Source organism: Pyrus communis, chromosome 6 (assembly GCF_963583255.1).
Source record: "Pyrus communis chromosome 6, drPyrComm1.1, whole genome shotgun sequence".
NCBI classification, from domain to species: domain Eukaryota; kingdom Viridiplantae; phylum Streptophyta; class Magnoliopsida; order Rosales; family Rosaceae; genus Pyrus; species Pyrus communis.
Window position 1 is genome coordinate 17,432,308 of NC_084808.1, and position 22,157 is coordinate 17,454,464.

Genomic DNA, 22,157 nt, shown 5'->3' on the forward strand with positions numbered 1-22,157 from the left:
CCTAGGAGTTGAGTTGATCGTGCGATTCCTCTGCAGATATGTACATTAATTATTGTTGTATCAGTAGTGGAGTCAGCATGAAATCATTGATTGTCTACGATCTAATAACTTAAAAAAATTCTATGTACATTTGTTTATGTATTGTATTTGACCCTATTAACAGCTTTAGCAAACTAAACTACCTCATTCTCCTAATTCTTCTTCTATTTTTTATATCATCATGTCTTCCTTTCTCTCTTCTTGTTTGCAACTCTATTGTGCACATCAAGTACTCGATGAAATGCCTTAGTTGACAAGCATTGGCAGTCTTCCACATTACTTTTCAATTTCCTGTGGTCATCTTTGACAAGTCTCGACATATGTATCATAGTAGTTGTTGACATATATTGGCATAAGCCTTCAGCAGATGTTGGTAAGCTGTTAATAGTCCATTAAAGTTTTTTTGGTCGAAATCATGACCCCATTATTTGAAATTCTGGCTCTGCCATTATATCGTATACATAATGTACCCACGTAATATAATATCTCTGTCCTTTTTTCATTTCTATATGTAGAGGTCAATTATGTATTCACATTATCTTTCTTTATTTTTTCTCTGATTAGCTTGTGTCTTATCAGTAATTATCTGAACATCTCAATCGCAAATCTTTGACATTTAGTAGTAATACTAATTTCAACTGGGGCTAATCCACTGATTTAATTCCCTGCTTTGATCACTTACTCGGAAATTTTCCTGAGTGGTGTCTCATCTTCACCTTATCAAATTAACCTTTTTCCATGGGATGATATATATGGACCCCCTGCGCTAGGTGGCCCTCTATATGTCATCATTTCATGAAATTAAATCGTCCACAAAGATGCTGAGGTGAATACAAACAATAGGGGACTAAATCGATGTGGGTCACTTCGTTGAATAATTATTACACAATCCACTCCACTCTACGGACGATCATATACATTCAGGACTCAAGAGCTAGCAGTGCACTTCTTACGTACTAATACTAATGAGTTCTATAACACCAGGACTCTATTATTACGACTTTGTATGTTAATGTTATGTGAAAGAAAGTTTACACATATTTCTGTATGGACAATGATTGTGTTTCCCTACGAGGGGACATACTTGTCCTCTTACTAACGATTAACAAACTTTTATTGTCCGAACATTATTCATTTTCAACATGATCATTTAAAGATTACTTTTTGTAGGCGTTTGCCTTCGATCCAATCGGTGGATCGAATTGATTATAGAAACATGAGTTTAATCAGTCGATTTATTAGCGAACAAGGAAAAATATTATCTAGACAAGTGAATAGATTGACCTTAAAACAACAACGATATATACAAAACGTTATTCAATTTGGAAATTTTTTAGTCATTCATATGTATAAAACAAAATAGATGATTCATCATGAGAATGCTACTTGTTAATAAAACTGTTGATTAGTTTAATACATATGGATGACTAAACAATCTCCAAATTGAATTATCTATTGCATGAGATGATGTTTTGATAAAGAGAATAAACATTTCCAATTATGATGTTCCAACAATAAAAGTTCGTTAATCTTAAGTGGAGAGGACAAGTAAGGTCTCTTATGGGGGGACAGAAGCATTATCCTTGTTGTATTATTGACTTATTGACACAATACAACACAATAACAATATATGTGTCATATAAGTTCCTCTTTACTCACAAATATACATTGAACCTTGTTGAGTGGGACACGATAGTTCCACCATTAGACTATCTCCAACCGAAGGAGCGCTAGAGGGCTCATTTTAGCCCTCTAGCCCTCCAAGAAATTAATATTTTAATGAACAGTGCAGGGCCATATTTCTTACCATCTCCAACCGAGGGCCAAATGGCCATAGGGCTCGTTTTAGCCCTGTCACAAAAAATCGTCTCCAACCGAGGGTCATAGGGCCAAACATAATTTATTATTTAAATTTAAAAACTACAACTTAAATTAAAAAACTACAAATTAAATTTAAAAACTACAATGACTTAAATTTATAGGAAAAAATTGAGAATTTTTTAATATTTTTTTTTAAATTTTGGCCGAAAAAAATTCAAATTCAAATCCAATGGGTAGCTGACGATTTGAATTTTTCTTGGCTATAAATAGGGTGGATATTGGGCTATAATTCACACACCTTTGAATTCAATCTCTTTCAATTCAAGTTTACAATGGATTCCAACTTTGGATCCTCTTCGAATTCCAACTGGGGGTCCTCATCCAATTCCGAATTGGAAGAAAAATAGGCACATATGAGACAAGAAGATGAGGAGTCTGATGACGAAAATGAAGCATGGCGCAACACACAATATGTGGCAGCCATAGCTGCGGCCATGGTGTGTCAGCCAACTAAGGAACAACCTTAATGGGGTGGCTCTGTTGCTAATCACTCTTACAAACCACGAAACAGAGCGATGACGCATGCCAATCTGATGAACAACTACTTCAATGCCAACTCGATATACACAAAAGATGATTTCAGACGTCGCTTCCGGATAAGACGTCATGTCTTTGAGCGTTTACTTCATGATGTCCAACATGTCAATCCATACTTTCAATAGGATCTGGACAAAGAAGGTCGCCCTGGTTTCTCACCTCATCAGAAGGTTAGAATGATGGCCTATGGTTCCCCAACTGATTCGATGGATGAAACCCTTGGTATGTCTGAGTCTACATACCTTGATACTCTTGTTGAATTTTGTAACACAATTGTTCAGCTTTACAAAGCGAAGTACCTCCGCGAGCCAAATCAAGAAGATCTGGATCGTCTCATTCTCAAAGCTGAAGACCGTGGGTTTTCGGGCATGGTAAGGCCATTAGACTGGATGCATTGGAATTGGAAGAACTGTCCCACCAGATGGCAAAGAGGCTTTAGCGGAAGGTCGAGAAAGCCAACTATTGTGTTAGAGGCGGTTGCCTCGTATAACACATGGATTTGGCATACTTTCTTTGGAGTCCCTGGATCCCAAAATGACATTACAGTTCTTGGGCGTTCACCCCTCTTCAATAACCTGACAGAAGGTAAATCACCTCAACTTTGGTTAATGTTAATGGCATTTTTGTTTTGACTTATCACACTGTTCAACCTAAGTATTTCACGAATTTCAGAGTGAAAATCATTTCTTCTTCAATTTTTTGAACTAGAGATAGAAGGCAAGTTTATATTAAGGAAAAAAAGGATGAAAGTGGGTAAAGGGAGGGATGAGGGAGAAATTAAGAGAATGTATGAAACAAAAACTTAAAGTTAAACAACTTAATGGTTTTACGTTTTTGTTTGTGTACCGTTAATTATTGAACAACCCTAATCTTTGAAAGAAATTAAAAAAAAAAAAAAAAAACCCTAATCAACCAATCCAATTGTATGTGATAAACATGATTTAAATGAGTGATGAGTTGATTGTTGTTTTTCACTTTCATTCTGCTTGTGAATTGATGAGATTGACTACAAAATGTTATATCATGCAACACGGGTCGTCAAACTTTCATAAGGGGTATTTTGATTTAGGTCTTAAATTTGAACTGATATTGGATTTAGTCCAATGTTTTATTTATCTAATTTAATTAAACTTTTGGATTTATGCATCTTTATTCATATTTTTAATTTAAATATTTAAATATGAAGATCTAGCCACTTTCCTAAAAAAATAGTTAATAAAAATTTCTAAGTCATCATATATGATACCTACACCATAATTTGATTAAATACATTCAACATGTGGTAGAGATAGAATATACAGAAAAAATAAATAAAACTCAATCTAACTATCAACCGTGAAAATAGTTCAAAGACATTTAATCTTCATACATTTACAAAACTCATACTAGTCTGTGTATATTTGTGTGTGTGTATATGTGTGTATTTCCTACAACATTGATTATTTAACACAATGAACCTGTACATTTTTGCTCGTTTAAGGTGCACAAGGTACATCGTAAATTTATGACATGCAGACACCAAGCAGTAAAAGCCCATATCATAATTCATACCCCTCAACACACGGGGTGCAGAAAGAGTTATGAATGAGAAATAATTTAATTCTTATCTTTAATAGTAAAATTATGATAGGGAGCTTTACCAATAAATACAAAAACACAAAATACATTTCATAGAACTTCATTAGTTTTGAATCATTTCAAGGAGAGAGAAGATCTAGTAGACTTATTACTTAACCAAGACAAAACTACAAACCGACATCATCTATAAAAACTTCAAACTAATTTTAGATCGATATAAATGAATTTTTGCAAGATCAATTTCAACATTTTATGCAATATCAGTTTCATAATTCATGCACTTCTGTAAGTTCAGTTTCAAAATTCCATCACTTATGTAAGATCAATTTCAAATTTTTTGCACTTCGGCGTGATCAATTTCAAAATTTCAGCACTTCTGCTAGATCAGTGTCAAAGTTCCAGCACTTCTACAAGATTAATTTCACAATTCCAGCATTTATGCAAGATCAATTTCAAAATTTTCAGCAGTTATGCAAGATCAATTTCAAAATTCATACATCCAAATCAATCAAACATTTAAAAAAAAATACAAAATAAAAATAAAAATCTAAAATCTCAATTGTTCTAATAAAACTCATAAATCTAGTGAACAATATGAAGAAGAAAAAGAGAAGGGAGAAAGAAGGATAAAGAAGAAATAGGAGAGGCAAAGACGAAGAAGGATGAGGTGAGAGAGAAAGGTAGGAAGAAGGAGGAGATAGAGAAAGAGAGTGAAAATGACGAAGAAGGAGGAGGAGAGAGAGAGAAAGATAGACACGGGTATGAAGGAGAAGGAAATGAGAAAAAAATGACCAAGAAGAAAAAGTAGACGAAAGAAAAATATGAATATAGAGACTTATTTTTCAATAATAGAAAGGTAAACTTGTAAATGTAAAGATAATTATAAAAAAAAATCATGACGTCACTTGCTATTGTGTGGCTTAGCCAAACTCTTCCTCCTTATAGTGTAAAAATATTGATGTACTAAAAAAAAGTTTTGTCACTTAGTACTATAGTCTAGTGGTATTCCTCTTCACTTGTAAGTAGGCCTGACAATTTCTGATACAACCCGTTAGTCCGACACAAAACGACACAAAAGTAACAGGTTATCGAGTTGACATGATAACGAATCGGATCGTTATCGGATAACCCGATAAGCACCTGTTAAGATAACGAGTTGGTCCAGGTATACATGTGGGTAACGTAATGCACAATAAGCAAAATGTTTATTTAATCATTTTGTACCCCCACAAATACTATTATAATTATATGGCTAAATAGCCAAAATAGTCTCTGAGATTTGCATAACACATCACTTTGGTCCCTGAGATTGAAAATCAATAGAAATGGTCCCTGGGATTGTCCACCATCCATCATTTTGGTTATTCCGTTAAAAATTCAGTTAAGTGTCACGGAGCTCTTGGCTGAAAGTTTGGGCAATTTTCAAAGCTTCGTAACTCAATCGTTTCTTAACCAAATTCAACCCATTATACATTAAAATGAAAATAGGAAAGTATAGAACAAGATTACACCTATTTGGAAGCCCAATGGTTGCCAAAGATGGCCAGAAAATAGCCTCAAAGTTGATTGGTCCGTGGGAAAACTGGAAAACTCGTCGGAAACTGGGTAAACTTTAAACATTCATAACTTCTTCAATACTCAACGAAATAAAGTGATTCAAAACAAAAATCATACTTCTCGATGAGACGAAGAGAATGGTATCTTTGTCGACGGCTAAGTATCAGTGGTTTGGCTAGAAAACAGCGCGAAAGTGACTAACTCGATAATAGTTAGCCACTTTTGAGCCATTTTCCGTCCAAAATACGATGAATTAGCCATCAAGAAAGGTACCATTCTCTTCATCTCGTCGATTAGTATGAGTTTTATTTTTAAATCACTTGATTTCATTGAGTATTGAAGAAGTTATGAACATTTAAATTTTACCCAGTTTTCGGCGAGTTTTCCAGTTTTCCAGCAGACCAATCACATTTGAGGCTATTTTACGGCCATCTCTGGCAACCATTGGCCTTCCAAATAGATATAATCTTGTTCTACACTTTCATATCTTCATTTTGATATATTATGGGTCAAATTTGATTAAGAAACGATTGAGTTACAAAGCTTTGAAAATTGCCCAAACTTCCAGCCAAGAGCTCGAGGACACTTGACGGAGTTTTTAACGGAATGACCAAAATGATGGATGGTGGACAATCTTAGAGACCATTTCTATTGATTTTCAATCTCAGGGACCAAATTGATGTGTTATGCAAATCTCAATGACCATTTTGGGCTATTTAGCCTAATTATATATACAATCATGTACATATAATTATATATATATATATATATATATATAAATATATATATATATATATGTATATATTAAACTAAATTTAAAAAATGGGAACTTTAACGAAAAGTTTCTGGTACTGTTTAATTTAACGAAAAACCACATTTTTACGCTAAAAAGTCAATCCTGGTACTATTCACTTTACCCTTTATTTTGTCATTGCCGTTAAAACTCAAAGTTTTCAAGTCATTTTCATTAGTTTTCCTTTTAAAAGTTTGGAAAAGAAGGTAATATATTTTGATATGGTATAGTACTATTATTTTATTTATTTTCGTAATTATTTCAGTAAACTTCTCTTTTATTTAGCGTATTCTTGCACTTTTGATATTTTTATAGTAGATTATTAGTGTATTGGTGCTTTTTTATTAGGCTATTATTTTGGAGTGTAGATGTAGTATTTAACGACAAATATGTTTTTATGTTTTGAAATAATATTTATATGGTAATATGGTATCTGCAAATTTAAGAAGAAAAAAAATGTTTTTCTTAACGGGTCATAACGGGTTGGGTCATTTTACCTGTTGGGTAAAGTGACCTAACCCGTTAAGGACCCGTTAAGATAACATGTTTTACACAAAAACGACACGAAACACCGAAAACACGATCCGTTTGCCAGACCTACTTGTAAGTGAGAGGTCTTAGGTTCGATTTTCACCAAAGGCGAATTTGAACAACATTAATTGCTAGCCAATTATGAGGCTAAGTCCATCATCTCTCCCTTAGCTTAATTGTTCCTAAATAATCCATTAAATAAGAGATGTCATTTACCACAATTTAATGAAAATAAATTTATGTGGATAATCAATGAATGGACATAACCCAACATAGTGAATAAAACATAATGAATTACAAAATTCGACTTATATTAAATTTACTCTTCTTTTCCTAGTTTGAGTGGTAAACGCACAAAAGAAAAAAAAAAAAAAAAACCAAGTGTCATGTGCAAAATTTTATTAAAACAACAAATTTCGTTTGATAAAAAAAAAAAACAATAAATTTCGTTGTTAAATATTTATAAGATATCATCCTCGTGTTTTTCATTTAAAAAAATCTAGTTGACATGTTCTGTTACTTAGAAGGCTTAAGTTTGTTTGAATAACAAGTTATCATCAGTTAATTCATGCACTGCTCATTTGAAAGATAAGAACTTCATTGTTTGATTGTATTTTATTTGTACGTACTCCTATATTCCGTAGTAATTTTTATTTATCATTTTACAATTGTTCGAGTGGACCTTAATCCTGTTGTGGACAGAAATACATAATACTAACTTGCCATTCAACAGAGGAAATAAGTCGACGACGTATGCATAACCAATATGAGGATGAATTATTGTGGTAGGAAGGGGCTTTTAGTGTAACCATAATAATTCATAAGGGATATGAATTATGATGGTTACACTACGTAATACCACTACTTAACCATAATAATTCATAAGGGATATGAGCGCGTGTATAATCTATGCTAAAAGTGATATTCACATTGTATGTACGTTTTCTCTCTAACCATAAGCTCTTAGTGCTTATTTGGTTTTTAAGGGAAATTTTTTCTTAGAAAGAGGTAAGTTAAAATGTCCAATACTAAGCATAGATTTAGCACTGAGTTGTATGATATAAACTGCTGATTTGGTTTGTAGATTATTACTCGGTTAGAAATTAACTCCATTAACTATATTTTTAAAAGAAAAAGTCATTGAGAGATCCAGCCAAATCCTCATTTTGGTCCATGGAGTTACAAAACGGAAGGATTACAATGATGCGCAACAGTGCAAGTTGTTGAAGCAATATTAGAAAATATGAAAAATAACAATATAATTTCAATGATAATAATCATAAAGAAATTCACAACATCAATTATATATGAGATTAATATAAACAACTAGAGAGAAAGTTAGAATAACTGACAAACTTGGAGATTGAGGCTTGCATAAATGGAATGTCCTAAAGATAGAATTTCGCCCCTACTCTTGTGCTTGTAGTTCGGTAGGCGTCCATCTCCCAGGATTCAACAATATATAATCCAAAGTCAAAGAACTTCAATCTTCAGACTCTGGCGAACTTTATATATTCTGTATTCTCAAGACACGACTCGGAACTTGACACATGAAACATGAGAGAAACAAAGTGGGGAAACCCTATTAAGAGTAAAAATTAACTCTAATTTTTTTTATATTTAATACCAATGTTTTCATGGGTTTATATAGAATCCAATGTCTATTTATTAAAGAGATGTAACTTTTCATTTATAAATATACATCACTTATTAAGGGAATACACCTAAACAACATAACCTTTCTAAGAAATTGGTTAACAATATTTTTCATTCAATTATTAAAATTATATATTACAATATTTCATATTATAATATATAATTTCCAACACAAGTTGGGAACTACATTGATCAATTTTGAAACTCAGAGATCAAAATGAGGAACTAGTGGGTCATTTGAGTGATAACAAAGGACAAAACGATTAAGGAGAGTTTATTAGAGTTGATATATCAACCAAAAGAACGCATAGAGGTGCTATCCCATAATCTATTCCATACACAGACTAAGCCTAGATGCATGCCATTGAAAGTATTATTGTAGAACATTTGCAGTGCTTTAGCAGTTGATCGGTAGTTAATTAGTACTGTTGTTATAGTACATTTATAACAATTAATTTAAAAGTTTTTTTATGTCTTTAAATGTCCTTATCAATCCAAACATAATACAATATTTGATTCCTTTGTTTCTTTTATGAAAAAAGGATCAGCTCGAGGTTTCGTCACGGTAATCTATTGTTGGAGGTCGATAAGACTCATATAGGCTTTTCAACCTTTTCTGGTCACCATTGTGTGATTCACTATCATTAGAAATCGATTCAAGAACATGTCTTGTAAAATATGGGCCTAAAATTTGTCTCCAACCACTAGGCCACCTTGTGATGATTGACAATCTTTGATTCCTTCGCTATATCAAGTCTATACCTTGCTTTATATGTACAATTATTACCGTTGTAATTTAGTGTATTGTTAATTAAGCACCGGTGTGTGCGTTTTATTACAAATGAAGGAAGTTGAGGTTCTACCATAAAGTTAATTGGCAATATTGTGACGCCCAACTTACTTATAAACTTTTGCAGTGTTTCTCCTTTCACCAATGTGGAACCCTTTAACCTTCACGTGGAGCCAAAAATAATCCCAAAAATCCTGGAGGCGACACGTGGACTTTTAGCCTAGAAAGACAAGATTGCCTTATTAAATGAGCAGGGTATCCCATGTGCAGTTCAACATCTTAGGACATGCAAGCAGCAGACTATGACTGCTGAATGCTCCCTGCTCGTGGCAAGAAAAAGTCAAGGGTATTGAAGATAAGATTAATTACTAAATCCTATTTTTAATGCATTCCTAATTGAAAACAAACTTTTTTAAGTAAGTAATCCCAATCACATTTAATTTGGGATATCTTCACAATTATTCCAAGATATTATTTACACACCATCTTGGAAATATTCTCACCAAATCCTACCCTAAAGGTCGGCCATACTCCCTATAAATACCTCATTCCTCCACCAAAAACAGGGGAGAGCCTTTCTATACACAAAAAACCCTAAACACTCACTCTTTTTAGGGAGACTAACTTAAGCATCGGAGATCAATTGGCATTCATTTTCGTCAAGACTGAAGACAGCGAAAATTTACATCGACACTTGACACCCTCACATATATATATAGTATTATTGAAGTGAAAGTCAAATAAATCCTTCCTAATCTGAATGATAAAATAAAAAAACTGTTCTTAAGGAACTGCCACAAGTGCTGTTATGATATAAATAATCTTCCATTAATCATTTCTTGTGGACCATTATTATCATTAACAAACTCACTCAGAGATGTGGTTGGCCTTTGCCTTCGATTTATTTATGGCTAATTTGAAGATTTGATCATTTGCCTATATAATGTTATCTTAACATTTGACCATTAAACAATGTTCTGGCATATATAATCTTATCTTAAGATTTGATCATTCGCCTAAACCTAGTAAGAAAGTGTAATTTAGACTACTTATTCTCAGTATTTTATTTTGTAGTGATTTGATTTTACATGTGGATCGTGAAGCTGATTTCGAATTAGATATTTTTACGAACAAAAACTATTCGTCGTTTGCAAGGACGGAGTTAGGATTCTTTTATTATGTGGGCTAAGCTTTTTATTTATTTATATTGCATAAGTTAAATTCCATAAAGAGACTAAATGATCAAACAAGATATTATTGTTGTACAATTAATAAGAAAAAGAACCAGAAAGCAATTTAGAAGGCAAAAAAAACTAATAGTATTGGACCAACTTATGATGGTCAAATAGGTTCAAGGAAGTCTGTTGTATTACTAATGGTGATTAAATTAATTTAGTTTTTTTTAGTTTTAGTTTCAAAAAAAAAAAAAAAAAAAAAAAAAAGTTCTTTCAAAAACTGAAAAGTTACATGATGTAAAATGGATTAGACCATCTCTAACCATTGGCCTAAAACCTAAAATTTTTAGTCCCGAAAATTTAGGTTTGAACCTAGAAACAGCTCTTCTGCTCTAATTCTTCAGGCCTAAAATTTTAGCCCCAGATTATTAAAAAATGAATTTAGGCTTTTTTTTTTAAATTAACTTTTTTAAAAAAATTATGTAGACTATCCTAAATTAATTTTATAAACATTTTAACCTAAAAATATTTAAATTCCGATAAATATTGAAAAATCACTAAATCGATACATGAAACTTAATACAAACGACAATTAATAAACCACATAAACTTAATACAATCGATAATTCATAAGCTACATAAACTTAATAATGATATCCACAATCTTAACTTGGTGGTGGACTTGGGATATAGCCTTGAGATGAACCATCATCTTGAAATATACTCCTTGTGGCATGCCTTCACAAAATTTCCTTTTGCTTATCATGTAAGAACTTCTTCCTCTCTGGAGTGTATTTGTTAAGGTCTTCCATCATTAAATTACTTTTGAACCTTTCTTGATCCCTATTCCCTTCGTGCGTAATGACCAAACGCATTTGGGCCGCTTTTTCCTCCCAAGAGTTATTGATGCAGGAGGCAGGCCTTGAAGAAAACAATTTGAAACCCTTAATATGCTTTGGAATAACGAAGGTTTTGTATTTTAATTATTTGGGAATTTTTTAAGCTATTTTGGAAGTTGTAAAGGTGTTGTAGAAACCTGAGGTCAATTAATTTGTAAACCCTTATAAATATTGTACTAGGAAGTCTTGAATGGAAGACTTGAATGAATTAAAATATTATTTGCTTTGTGCATTTAAAGTGAGTTGTTTCTCCTTCTAAAATCAAGCATTTGGCTTGGTCGTGTGAGTGAATCTACGATTAGCAACGTGAGCAAGCTCTATTGCCCCTGGTTGAGCGAATCCCAGGTTATCTATTCCACTTTCCTCGATACCCTTGGTTAGCGAATCCCAAGTTATCTATTCCACTATCCTCGATACCCTTGGTTCTGTCCTGCATCAGTTATGGCTTTCGATCAATCTTGCAAACCGGTAGCAATTTGTGCACTAATCGGATCTTGGAACTTCCCTTTTCTCTTTGCTTCCCTTTGTTTATTATGGATGCAAATTTTTTCCTCCTTGTTCTTGGACAAAATTGCACCTACAAAACAAACAACATCTTAGATCAAGGCCAAGAGCTTTGTCTGCCTGCAGAACTTGAGTAAGGGTGTAAGTCTAAAATGCCTCAAGTAGTCTGGCTAGTGATTAACTGGGAATTAGAATGAATTGTGAGCTTTTTCACTGCCAAGTCTTTTGCCATTCGGAGGCCTGCTAGTAGGGCCTAGTACTCTACTTCGTTGTTGGATGCTTTGAAGCCTAGAGTGATCGCCTGCTCGAGCATCGAACCATTTAGGGTGACAAGGACCATGCTTGCGTTCGAGCCTTTGTAGTTGGATGCGCTGTTGACGTGAAAATGCCAGAAGTCTCCATCGAGCGAAGTAGACATGGCTAAGGCATGCTCGGCTGCCTCCGGAGTATTGTTAAGTCGCTTTGTTGGGTCACCTAAGCTAGGCGTGAAGACGCGGTAGGGAGCCATAGAGTTGGGGCCATGTTACACATAAAAGGAAATGCTCAACTACAGGTATCGGGCCGCTTTAGAGTTGAATTATGGAGTAAGGGCTGGTTGGGGCTGTGTGACACGTAACAGGAGATGGTGTTGAACTGCCAGTACATGTTGCTCATATGTAGAATCTTTTGGGGCGACGAGGACAAAACTTACTTTCGAGTGTTTCCTTCCAGTATCTGTCTGCCATTGGCATGCCTTTTGGGCCGAGTTATTGCGTTCGTCTAAAAACTTTGCATCCGCGAATGTCTACGCCTTTATCATCGCGTGTCTGGATTGGGCGAAATAGTACGTCATGTGGATGACCGTGTGCATCTGAAAGTAAAACTTGAGCTTCCGGATTGCAACAACTATTACCAAAGTTAGCTTTTGAATTTCTGGTAGCATTGAGGAAAACTTTTGAAATATGGAATACAGGTAGTCGAGCCCCAACTTTTCTCGTATAATGGTAGAGCTTATTGCTACTTTAGATGTGGCTACTCGTCCAGTCAGACCTTGATTCTCTTTCAGAGTAGTGGGGGACTTCATATTCAAGATCGCTCGAATTTGTCTTGAATGTGCATCGGCAAAACTCGTCCCAAAGTGCATGCTTCTCTGCCAGAGCGAAAGAGTTAGCCAGAGTTTGATCTTCTTTCATGATTAATTCTCCGAATAACGAGTGGTCTGCTAGGAGTCATTTTTGGAAAATTGCTTTAGCTATCGATGTTGGAAATGTGCCCTAAAACCAATCATATGATGATACTTTATGGACATTTCACATGTTAAACTAATCTAGTTTAATATTAAGGGCAAACATTATTGTTTGAGCCGTCTCATATAAATGTTATATGCTTAAACGATAAGTCCAAGGAATATGTGATTGGAAGAATGCGATCTAAAGAAGTTAGATTCATGAGACCATTCTTTGGTTGACACATCCTAAACCTTCCTGATCATAGGATTGTCAATTGGGCATTGACAGTCCGTTAAGATCAGTACGTGCTATGTCTTCTCTCAGGGAGAGTGACTAGTCTCGAGTCATTGGTGTGTGTGACATCAAGACAAGTACGTAGGTGCTCAATAGAGAATGAGTTCACTGAACACGATCAACGAAGAGTTCTCATATTCATGTCACATGAGAACTCATGGTTGGGATAATGCAAATTAGTCTTTTGACCTGAGGCATCACAGTTGTCTTGTGGTTAGGTCCTTAATCTTTGATTATGTCAAAGTCACTCCATCAGTAGGGTGTCCACGGCATCGTTGGGGTTAAGCCACTTAGCCATGGAGGCAAGTGAATGCGCAACAAGGGATCTCTAACCTTCAAACTGTTTGAGGGAGAATACTCTATGATATGATTAAGAATCTTTGGCCAAAGTATGAATGAGATTTAGGAATGTGTTCCAAATCACATTCAAGGTAATCATATAAGCACAAGACTCACATTGGATAGTAGACATGAATAAACTATCAAACCAAACAATGTGGTCAAGAGTATTGTATTAGAGAAAGACCGTATTGCATTTGTAATCCTAAAACTGAATAGGTTCTCCACCTCTTCTGATTAGCTTGGGTAACCATGACATGCTGCTAGGCGTCAACCATGGTTTGTGGAAGCCCTAAAAGTGTATTATCATTAACGGGAGAATTGAAAGTAAGTTCCAATTCACAATCGATTTGAAAGAGTTTGAATCGCCCACTGCCTCGCTAAAAGGAACCTAATGGATCGTACATCGTGTAAGGTAGAGATTGAAGATTCAACGGAGATGAGTAAGAATAATTAAATGGTTTAATTATTTATGGCAATGATTAATTAATATGATTATTAATCAAACGAATAAGTTCGTTAAAAGACCTCGGGATAGTTTTGGACCTTAAGGCCCAATGGGCTTCGAACGTCAAGTCCATTGACTTAAGTTGTGTGACAACTTAATGAATAATGATTCACAAAGGCCCAAATAGCCCAATAAATCCCATGTTAAAGAAGGAGTGGTTTTGGACTTATTTACAAGTTTGCCACTCAAATGAATTAAGGAATAAGTATGACTTTATAGCCAAAATTCATTAAGGGTAATTTTTGGGGAAAGGATGAGAACACAAGCTCTCATTTCTCTCTAAAATTTCAGCCACCTTGGAGGGATTATCTAGCAATCAAACTCCTCCAAGGTCACTCATTTCTTCTACAATATGCCTTGGTGTGGAGACTTAGAGGTTTTCAATTTTGGGAACTTGGAGAAACCTTTTCATCCATCCAAATCCATGGATCTAAGATGCAAGGAATGAAGGCCCTCTCTTTGGGTGATTAGCCTTTGCTTATGCAAAGAGGAATCTACAAAGGTATTTATTTCTCAACTCACTTTGTTTTGAGTTGAGTCTTGGTTCACCTATCTACTAGGCTTTGAAGTTCATGGGTTAAGTTTTGTTTTTGAGTGCATATAAACATGATTCCGCCTTTTAATTGTTAATTGCATGTTGTTGATGTTGCTCAAATGAACTTGTTTTTCACAAATCTTCCTTCAAGTGGTATCAAGAGCCTAAGTCTAGTAGTTGGTGAATCCTTTTGGGTTTTGTAGTTCATAGTTTGTGATTTGAATGTTGTAATTGTTACAAGCTTTATTCTTGCTTCTTTGAATGTAAATTTTGTTAGAAAATTTGCCATCTCAAATGTTGTAGATGTAGTTCATATGAGCATGAATTTTGGAGCTAAAATTTGGTGCCATGTTTTTTGGGGAAATTCGGCCAAATCCAAAGGGTGGATTTTTGGGTTCTTGTTTGACTTGTTAAAAGTGTTTTAAAGTGACTTTTGGAACCCCTATGTACCCTAATATGGTTGTATGTTATTTCCCTTAAGTTTGAGTGGTTTTGGTATGTTTTTGGGTGAAGAATGTTCATGGAGCTCTTATGGGTTTTCATGGATGTTCTTCATTGTTCTTGATATGTTCTTGCCAAGAACAAAAGGTTTGGTGTTTTGATTCAAAGTTTTGATTTATTTCATAAAGTTTTTGTTTTGAAATATTTCTTATGTTTAAATATATTAGATATTTATTTTGAAAGATTAAAGAAATTTTAGTGGGTAGGTGTGTAATGATTTATTCCATTTCACCCACCCCACTTACAAAAACTTTGAAATTTTTTTTATTACTTTGCTTCAATGGCCGGCCACCCTACTCAATTAGGGTCCTTGTGGGGCTTTTATGCAATTACATAAAGTTTTGATACTTTTGTGTATTTGTAGTTTGACCCAAAAGTTTACGTTTTTACGTAAAGGTCCAAAATCACTAAAAGGACAAATTGTTTTGCTCCTTTAATGAAGTTTTAGCTTTTGTGGAAATTTTTGGGTTATAGTTGTAATTACATGAAGTAGTGGACTTTTGTGTTTTTACAAAGTGACCCCAAAAGTTTAAGTTTTGCAAAATGGCCCAAAAGTTGAGGTCATAGCATTTTGGCCCAAATTAGGTAAAGAACAAAATTGTTTTGTCTCTTTAAATGAGAATTGGATTTTCATTTCATTTAGCTCCATTTAAATCAATTCTATGGATACAAAAACCAAATGAAAATGTTGCATTCAAGTTTAATTAGTTAAAGCGTTAATTAATTAAAGAAATGGTGATTATGAACCTAAGCCTACGATAATTGAGCTATGTGAATGGCCGTTTCAAATTTGTTTGAACCATGGGAATGAGTAGATTAAATTTTGGTTGTAATTTGATATGATCAATTGTTGTAAAAGAGCATAAGCTCTTCTTTACTTTAAAGTAATTTGATTTGATCAATTGTTGTAAAAGAGCATAAGCTCTTATTTACTTTGAAGTACTCCTTTCTTGTTTTATTCGATATGCATGAAATTGGAGTAGTTGGGTCCAACGCCCAATAAGACAACACGTCTTAATGTGATTAAACGCGTAACTAAAATCAATCACCATCCCTAGACCGAGATTCAACACTAGGCTCGTGTTGAATCGAATCAAAGGTTCATAGTCATCCTAAGGCCCTAAGGCAACTATATAGTCCATCAATGAATGCAAACCTTATGTTAGTAGTATCATATACTCTTGCTTTAAAAACCGTTTTAAAAGCTTAGTGGGAGTATTATATACAACTAAATCAATCAAATGGACCAATAGTTGTAATAGGATCAAAATTGTTTTAATTAGATTAAAATGAATATTTATGTGATGAGACCTAAAACCCTCAACCAAACCATTATTAAGTTGATAAGCGAGAGATGCTTTGAATATCTCTTCGTGGCCTTCCACCGTGGTAGGCTCCAATCGTTTGTGACTTGTACACCGGCTTCACCCTATCATGGGGGAGTACAAAGTGCATGCTTACACTCAGGAGGAGTCTATACGCATATGATGAGGTGAGTGTAGGCAACGAGGATGGCCAACATCATATCATTGTGAGGCTATTCTTGAACCCCTTCATGAACTAAGCATGGTGGGAATATCTTAACTAAGTGCAATGGCGCCGATATCATATCATTGTGAGGCAACATTCTCTAGAGGCTAAATAAGATTGGTACTTGCAAGAGATGCAAATGAGTAAGCGTACTCTCTCATTATTATTAATGCTAGCCAACATCGTATCATCGTGAGGTGGGCTTGGTAATAGTGAGCCTCCCATACCCTACTAAGAGTTTCCTCCAAAACTCTCGAATTCCGATGAGGGATATGGAATTTGCCAAAAATAGTGGGTGGTGCTATTTGATTTAAAGACCCGAATCAAATGGCTTAAAATCAATCAATTTATATTCGTTATGTATTTGTTTACCAATATATTTGCAAACGCTATCCAAAACTTGACAAAGAAAAGCCGAATGCTTTAATTTCCGGACTTAGTACCACAATCCCATAGATTGTCTTGAATGGATTGTAAAAGTGCCTAAGTAGTCTCATCCTCACAATCTTCCTATTGATAATGTATCAATGGAAGAACATGTTAGATAAGTCTACCATGAAGAGGACAATGCAAACTCTAGTGCTTGTCTCTTTGTTACACGAACAAGGAACTTGAGAAGTAAGCACAAGGGCATGGACACTTTATGTGCCATGATTCTTCACTTACAAATTGTTGTATGAAGAAATGAGAGTTGCCTTGAACAACTCTTGAAAGTTTGTAATTATGTTGAGAACATAATGGTTGGTTGACAAAAATAGTCCATCAACATGGACTTATGATGATTTTGAATCATTGAATGTTGAAGTGTCAAAACACTTAACGAGACTGAAACTAGGCAAGGACTTCACCTTTGTGTCCCTATCCTAATGGTTCACTAAGTTTATTGTAAACTATAAAGTGAACAATAACCACACACTCTCCAAATTGTTTGATGTGTATAACACAATTGAAATAAGTTTCAAGAGAGATAGTGGGAGTTTAGGGACCATGACTATTGTAGTCAAAGGAGAAGTCAAATGAAGAAGGCAAAATAACTCCAAGGGAACAAACTTTCTTTATGAAAGGATGGACATTGGAAGGGGTATTTGCAAGAAATGTCTTGCAAGTGTCAAGAACACACCTTTCGAAGGTGTTGTAATATGTTCTTGAAATAGTTCAAAACAGTTGGTTCTTCTACTTGAATGCTTGATTCTGTATTAGTAACTATGTTTTACAATTGTTGTAAAAGTGTGCTAATAAAAAGTAGAAGATTAATGAGAGAAGAGAAAGTACTTCACATTCGGAAAGTGAATAAAATATAGATCTCTACGAAAGCGGATTGTACTTACTTCCTCATATGAACTACCAAAGAAATTGGAAAATACTAAAGATTGTCTTTACATTCCAATTTTAAGGAACTTAAATCCGTCACTATAGTAGAGATGGATAAATGTTTTGTTTGACAAAACATTGTTCTTTATTAATCAATAATTAGATTATTGTAATTTAATTGGTTGTCTCTATAGTAGAGATGATGTGGTAGTTTAACTGTTTAGAATACGATGATACTTAAAACCCAAAAGGTTGCAAGGTAGTGACTAATCCCAACTGAGTTGTGATACCTCTAAAACATAAGTTACGAGTTGGTCATAGATGGATGCTTTGGATCGTTAGATCCGGATCCAATACCTTCTTGTTAAAATTGTATAGAGGCGAAATGTTCGAATCTTTATTCTTTTGGAAAGAAGAAAGAATCACAAAGTTGTTGAGGTTAATTCACTTAGATGTTAGTGGCACTTGTCCACAACATAAAACTACTCATGTTGTATGACATTCACCGAAGATCACTCTCGGTTGGACTACAGTTTATTTTGAATAAACACAAGTCCGAATACTTTGCAAAAGGTTTCAAAGAATTCAAGAAATGTAAGTTGATGAGTAAGACGTCTAAAGTATTTACCTCCTTAGATTTGATCCAAGGAAAAAGTAACACTTTAGATTAATTTCCTTGAAAAATATCAAGGAAAATAGCATCGTAAGATAATGAATTTCTCCATTAGGAGAAGAATGAACATGAATAAGATTTAGTTCGTTGGACATTATCAATTAGCCATATATATATGATATATACTTCTAAGACAACCTAGTTCCTATACCACAAGCTCCAAGGTAGTCCAGAATGATTTATAAACCGTCTCAGTTGAATGGTTTGAACTTTATGACTATGTCATAGAGTTGCACCTCTTAATTCGAAAGAAATAAGAATGAAAATCCTTATGACTACATTGAGTGTATATACGATATATACTCAAGGAAATGGTAAAGTACCATTTGACCCGAAATAATGAAACCTTCATAGCTAATTGGTAGCTTAAGGTGACTACACTCAAAGAGAATGGTTGACTTTGAAGAAACCATCTTTGACGTAGTCTTGGTTTCAATTAATTCGAAGATTGCTAGCTACAACTAAATGGTGATTTAATGTTTGGACATAATATGGGTTTCCGAAACCATTATTAAGATAGTCTTGATAATATATGTCTAAAACTATAAATCACAAGACAGGTTAGTTGTAGAGATCCATCCATCATGGATCTTAGCAAGCTAGTGGGAGCTATAAGCGTCTTATGAGAAAAGATCAATTGTTTGATTTCTCATAAAGATGTAAATGAATCTTTTGTTTACTAGGTTTACAAAAGATTAGTGGGAGTTAATCGTATTCCTAAATTTAAATATATATATATATATGATATATTAATTTTTTGGAAATGAAAAGAGTACTTCTTCGTTAAAGTTATTCTATAACGATAGAATGTATATGGGAGATATAGTCTATATAATGGAATGGAAATCTATAATGATATATTTCAAGATATAATTGGATTATATCAATCCCTAAAATAGACAAGAGATGCTAGGAAGTTTCTCATTTGATGATAAACTTCAATTAGAATGACAATTCTAGTGAGACTAGGAAATTGTTCTTCTCAAAGGGAATGTACCCTTTGACTCCCAAAGAAATAATGCGTAAATAGAATCCTTTATGCATAAGCAGAAAGGTGATTTATGTATTTCATATTGTATGAAAAACATTGATATAAGATGTACCTAGAAAGGTACAAGACAATATCAATGCAAGCCCAGGATCAGAACCATGGCAACTGTCAAGTGAGTCCTTAAGTATTTGAGAAATACTAAAGGATATATTACTCAATAATTGAGAAAGAATTAGAGTAACGTAATGGAAGTGTAAATGTATTAGATTATGAATCTAATCCATCATTGGATATTTCTTCATTATGAATGAAGAGATGAACAGATATCTCTTTATTATGACTAAAAGGATATTTGGATGGAAACATTAAAGTAATGACTTTAGTGTGTTCCATTATGAATGCAAAATATATTGCCATATAGAAGTTTACAACAATGTTGTTTGGATGGGAAAGTTCATTTATGAACTCTCTATTCGGTTCCAACCAGAAAGTGTATGACACTAATGGGGCGATAGCTCAAGCCAGGGAATCAAGGTCTCATCAAGGTCCGAACTCAAATGAGAGACTGAACCACATGATTGAGAATCATGTATAATGGTGACGTCGTTATTCTCAAGGTTGCTTCTATGGATAACATATAGATATCCATTGTCTAGGCCTACTACTCAGCCATTTATGAAATGACTACAGAAGAGGTATCATCACTGATGACTAAGCTGATTGGCTTTAGTGCAAGTGGGAGATTGTTGGAAATGTGCCCTAAAACCAATCATATGATGATACTTTATGGACATTTCACATGTTAAACTAATCTAGTTTAATATTAAGGGCAAACATTATTGTTTGAGCCGTCTCATATAAATGTTATATGCTTAAACGATAAGTCCAAGGAATATGTGATTGGAAGAATGAGATCTAAAGAAGTTAGATTCATGAGACCATTCTTTCGTTGACACATCCTAAACGTTCCTGATCATAGGATTGTCAATTGGGCATTGACAGTCCGTTAAGATCAGTACGTGCTATGTCTTCTCTCAGGGAGAGTGACTAGTCTCGAGTCATTGGTGTGTGTGACATCAAGACAAGTACGTAGGTGCTCAATAGAGAATGAGTTCACTGAACACGATCAACGAAGAGTTCTCATATTCATGTCACATGAGAACTCATGGTTGGGATAATGCAAATTAGTCTTTTGACCTGAGGCATCACAGTTGTCTTGTGGTTAGGTCCTTAATCTTTGATTATGTCAAAGTCACTCCATCAGGAGGGTGTCCACGGCATCGTTGGGGTTAAGCCACTTAGCCATGGAGGCAAGTGAATGTGCAACAAGGGATCTCTAACCTTCAAACTATTTGAGGGAGAATACTCTATGATATGATTAAGAATCTTTGGCCAAAGTATGAATGAGATTTAGGAATGTGTTCCAAATCACATTCAAGGTAATCATATAAACACAAGACTCACATTGGATAGTAGACATGAATAAACTATCAAACCAAACAATGTGGTCAAGAGTATTGTATTAGAGAAAGACCGTATTGCATTTGTAATCCTAAAACTGAATAGGTTCTCCACCTCTTCTGATTAGCTTGGGTAACCATGACATGCTGCTAGGCGTCAACCATGGTTTGTGGAAGCCCTAAAAGTGTATTATCACTAACGGGAGAATTGAAAGTAAGTTCCAATTCACAATCGATTTGAAAGAGTTTGAATCGCCCACTGCCTCGCTAAAAGGAACCTAATGGATCGTACACCGTGTAAGGTAGAGATTGAAGATTCAACGGAGATGAGTAAGAATAATTAAATGGTTTAATTATTTATGGCAAGGATTAATTAATATGATTATTAATCAAACGAATAAGTTCGTTAAAAGACCTCGGGATAGTTTTGGACCTTAAGGCCCAATGGGCTTCGAACGTCAAGTCCATTGACTTAAGTTGTGTGACAACTTAATGAATAATGATTCACAAAGGCCCAAATAGCCCAATAAATCCCATGTTAAAGAAGGAGTGGTTTTGGACTTATTTACAAGTTTGCCACTCAAATGAATTAAGGAATAAGTATGACTTTATAGCCAAAATTCATTAAGGGTAATTTTTGGGGAAAGGATGAGAACACAAGCTCTCCTTTCTCTCTAAAATTTCAGCCACCTTGGAGGGATCATCTAGCAATCAAACTCCTCCAAGGTCACTCATTTCTTCTACAATATGCCTTGGTGTGGAGACTTAGAGGTTTTCAATTTTGGGAACTTGGAGAAACCTTTTCATCCATCCAAATCCATGGATCTAAGATGCAAGGAATGAAGGCCCTCTCTTTGGGTGATTAGC

At 34.4% G+C, this 22,157-nt stretch overlaps 1 protein-coding gene across 1 annotated transcript; it reads left to right on the top strand.

Annotated features, from left to right (window-relative positions):
• The first annotated feature begins 2,273 nt into the window (after positions 1-2,273).
• Positions 2,274-3,134, top strand: LOC137736144 (uncharacterized). The gene is made up of 3 exons (XM_068475471.1): positions 2,274-2,357; positions 2,583-3,042; positions 3,130-3,134. Exons 1-3 carry the CDS (start codon positions 2,274-2,276, stop codon positions 3,132-3,134), a joined length of 549 nt encoding a protein of 182 aa, XP_068331572.1.
• Positions 3,135-22,157: the final 19,023 nt, after the last annotated feature.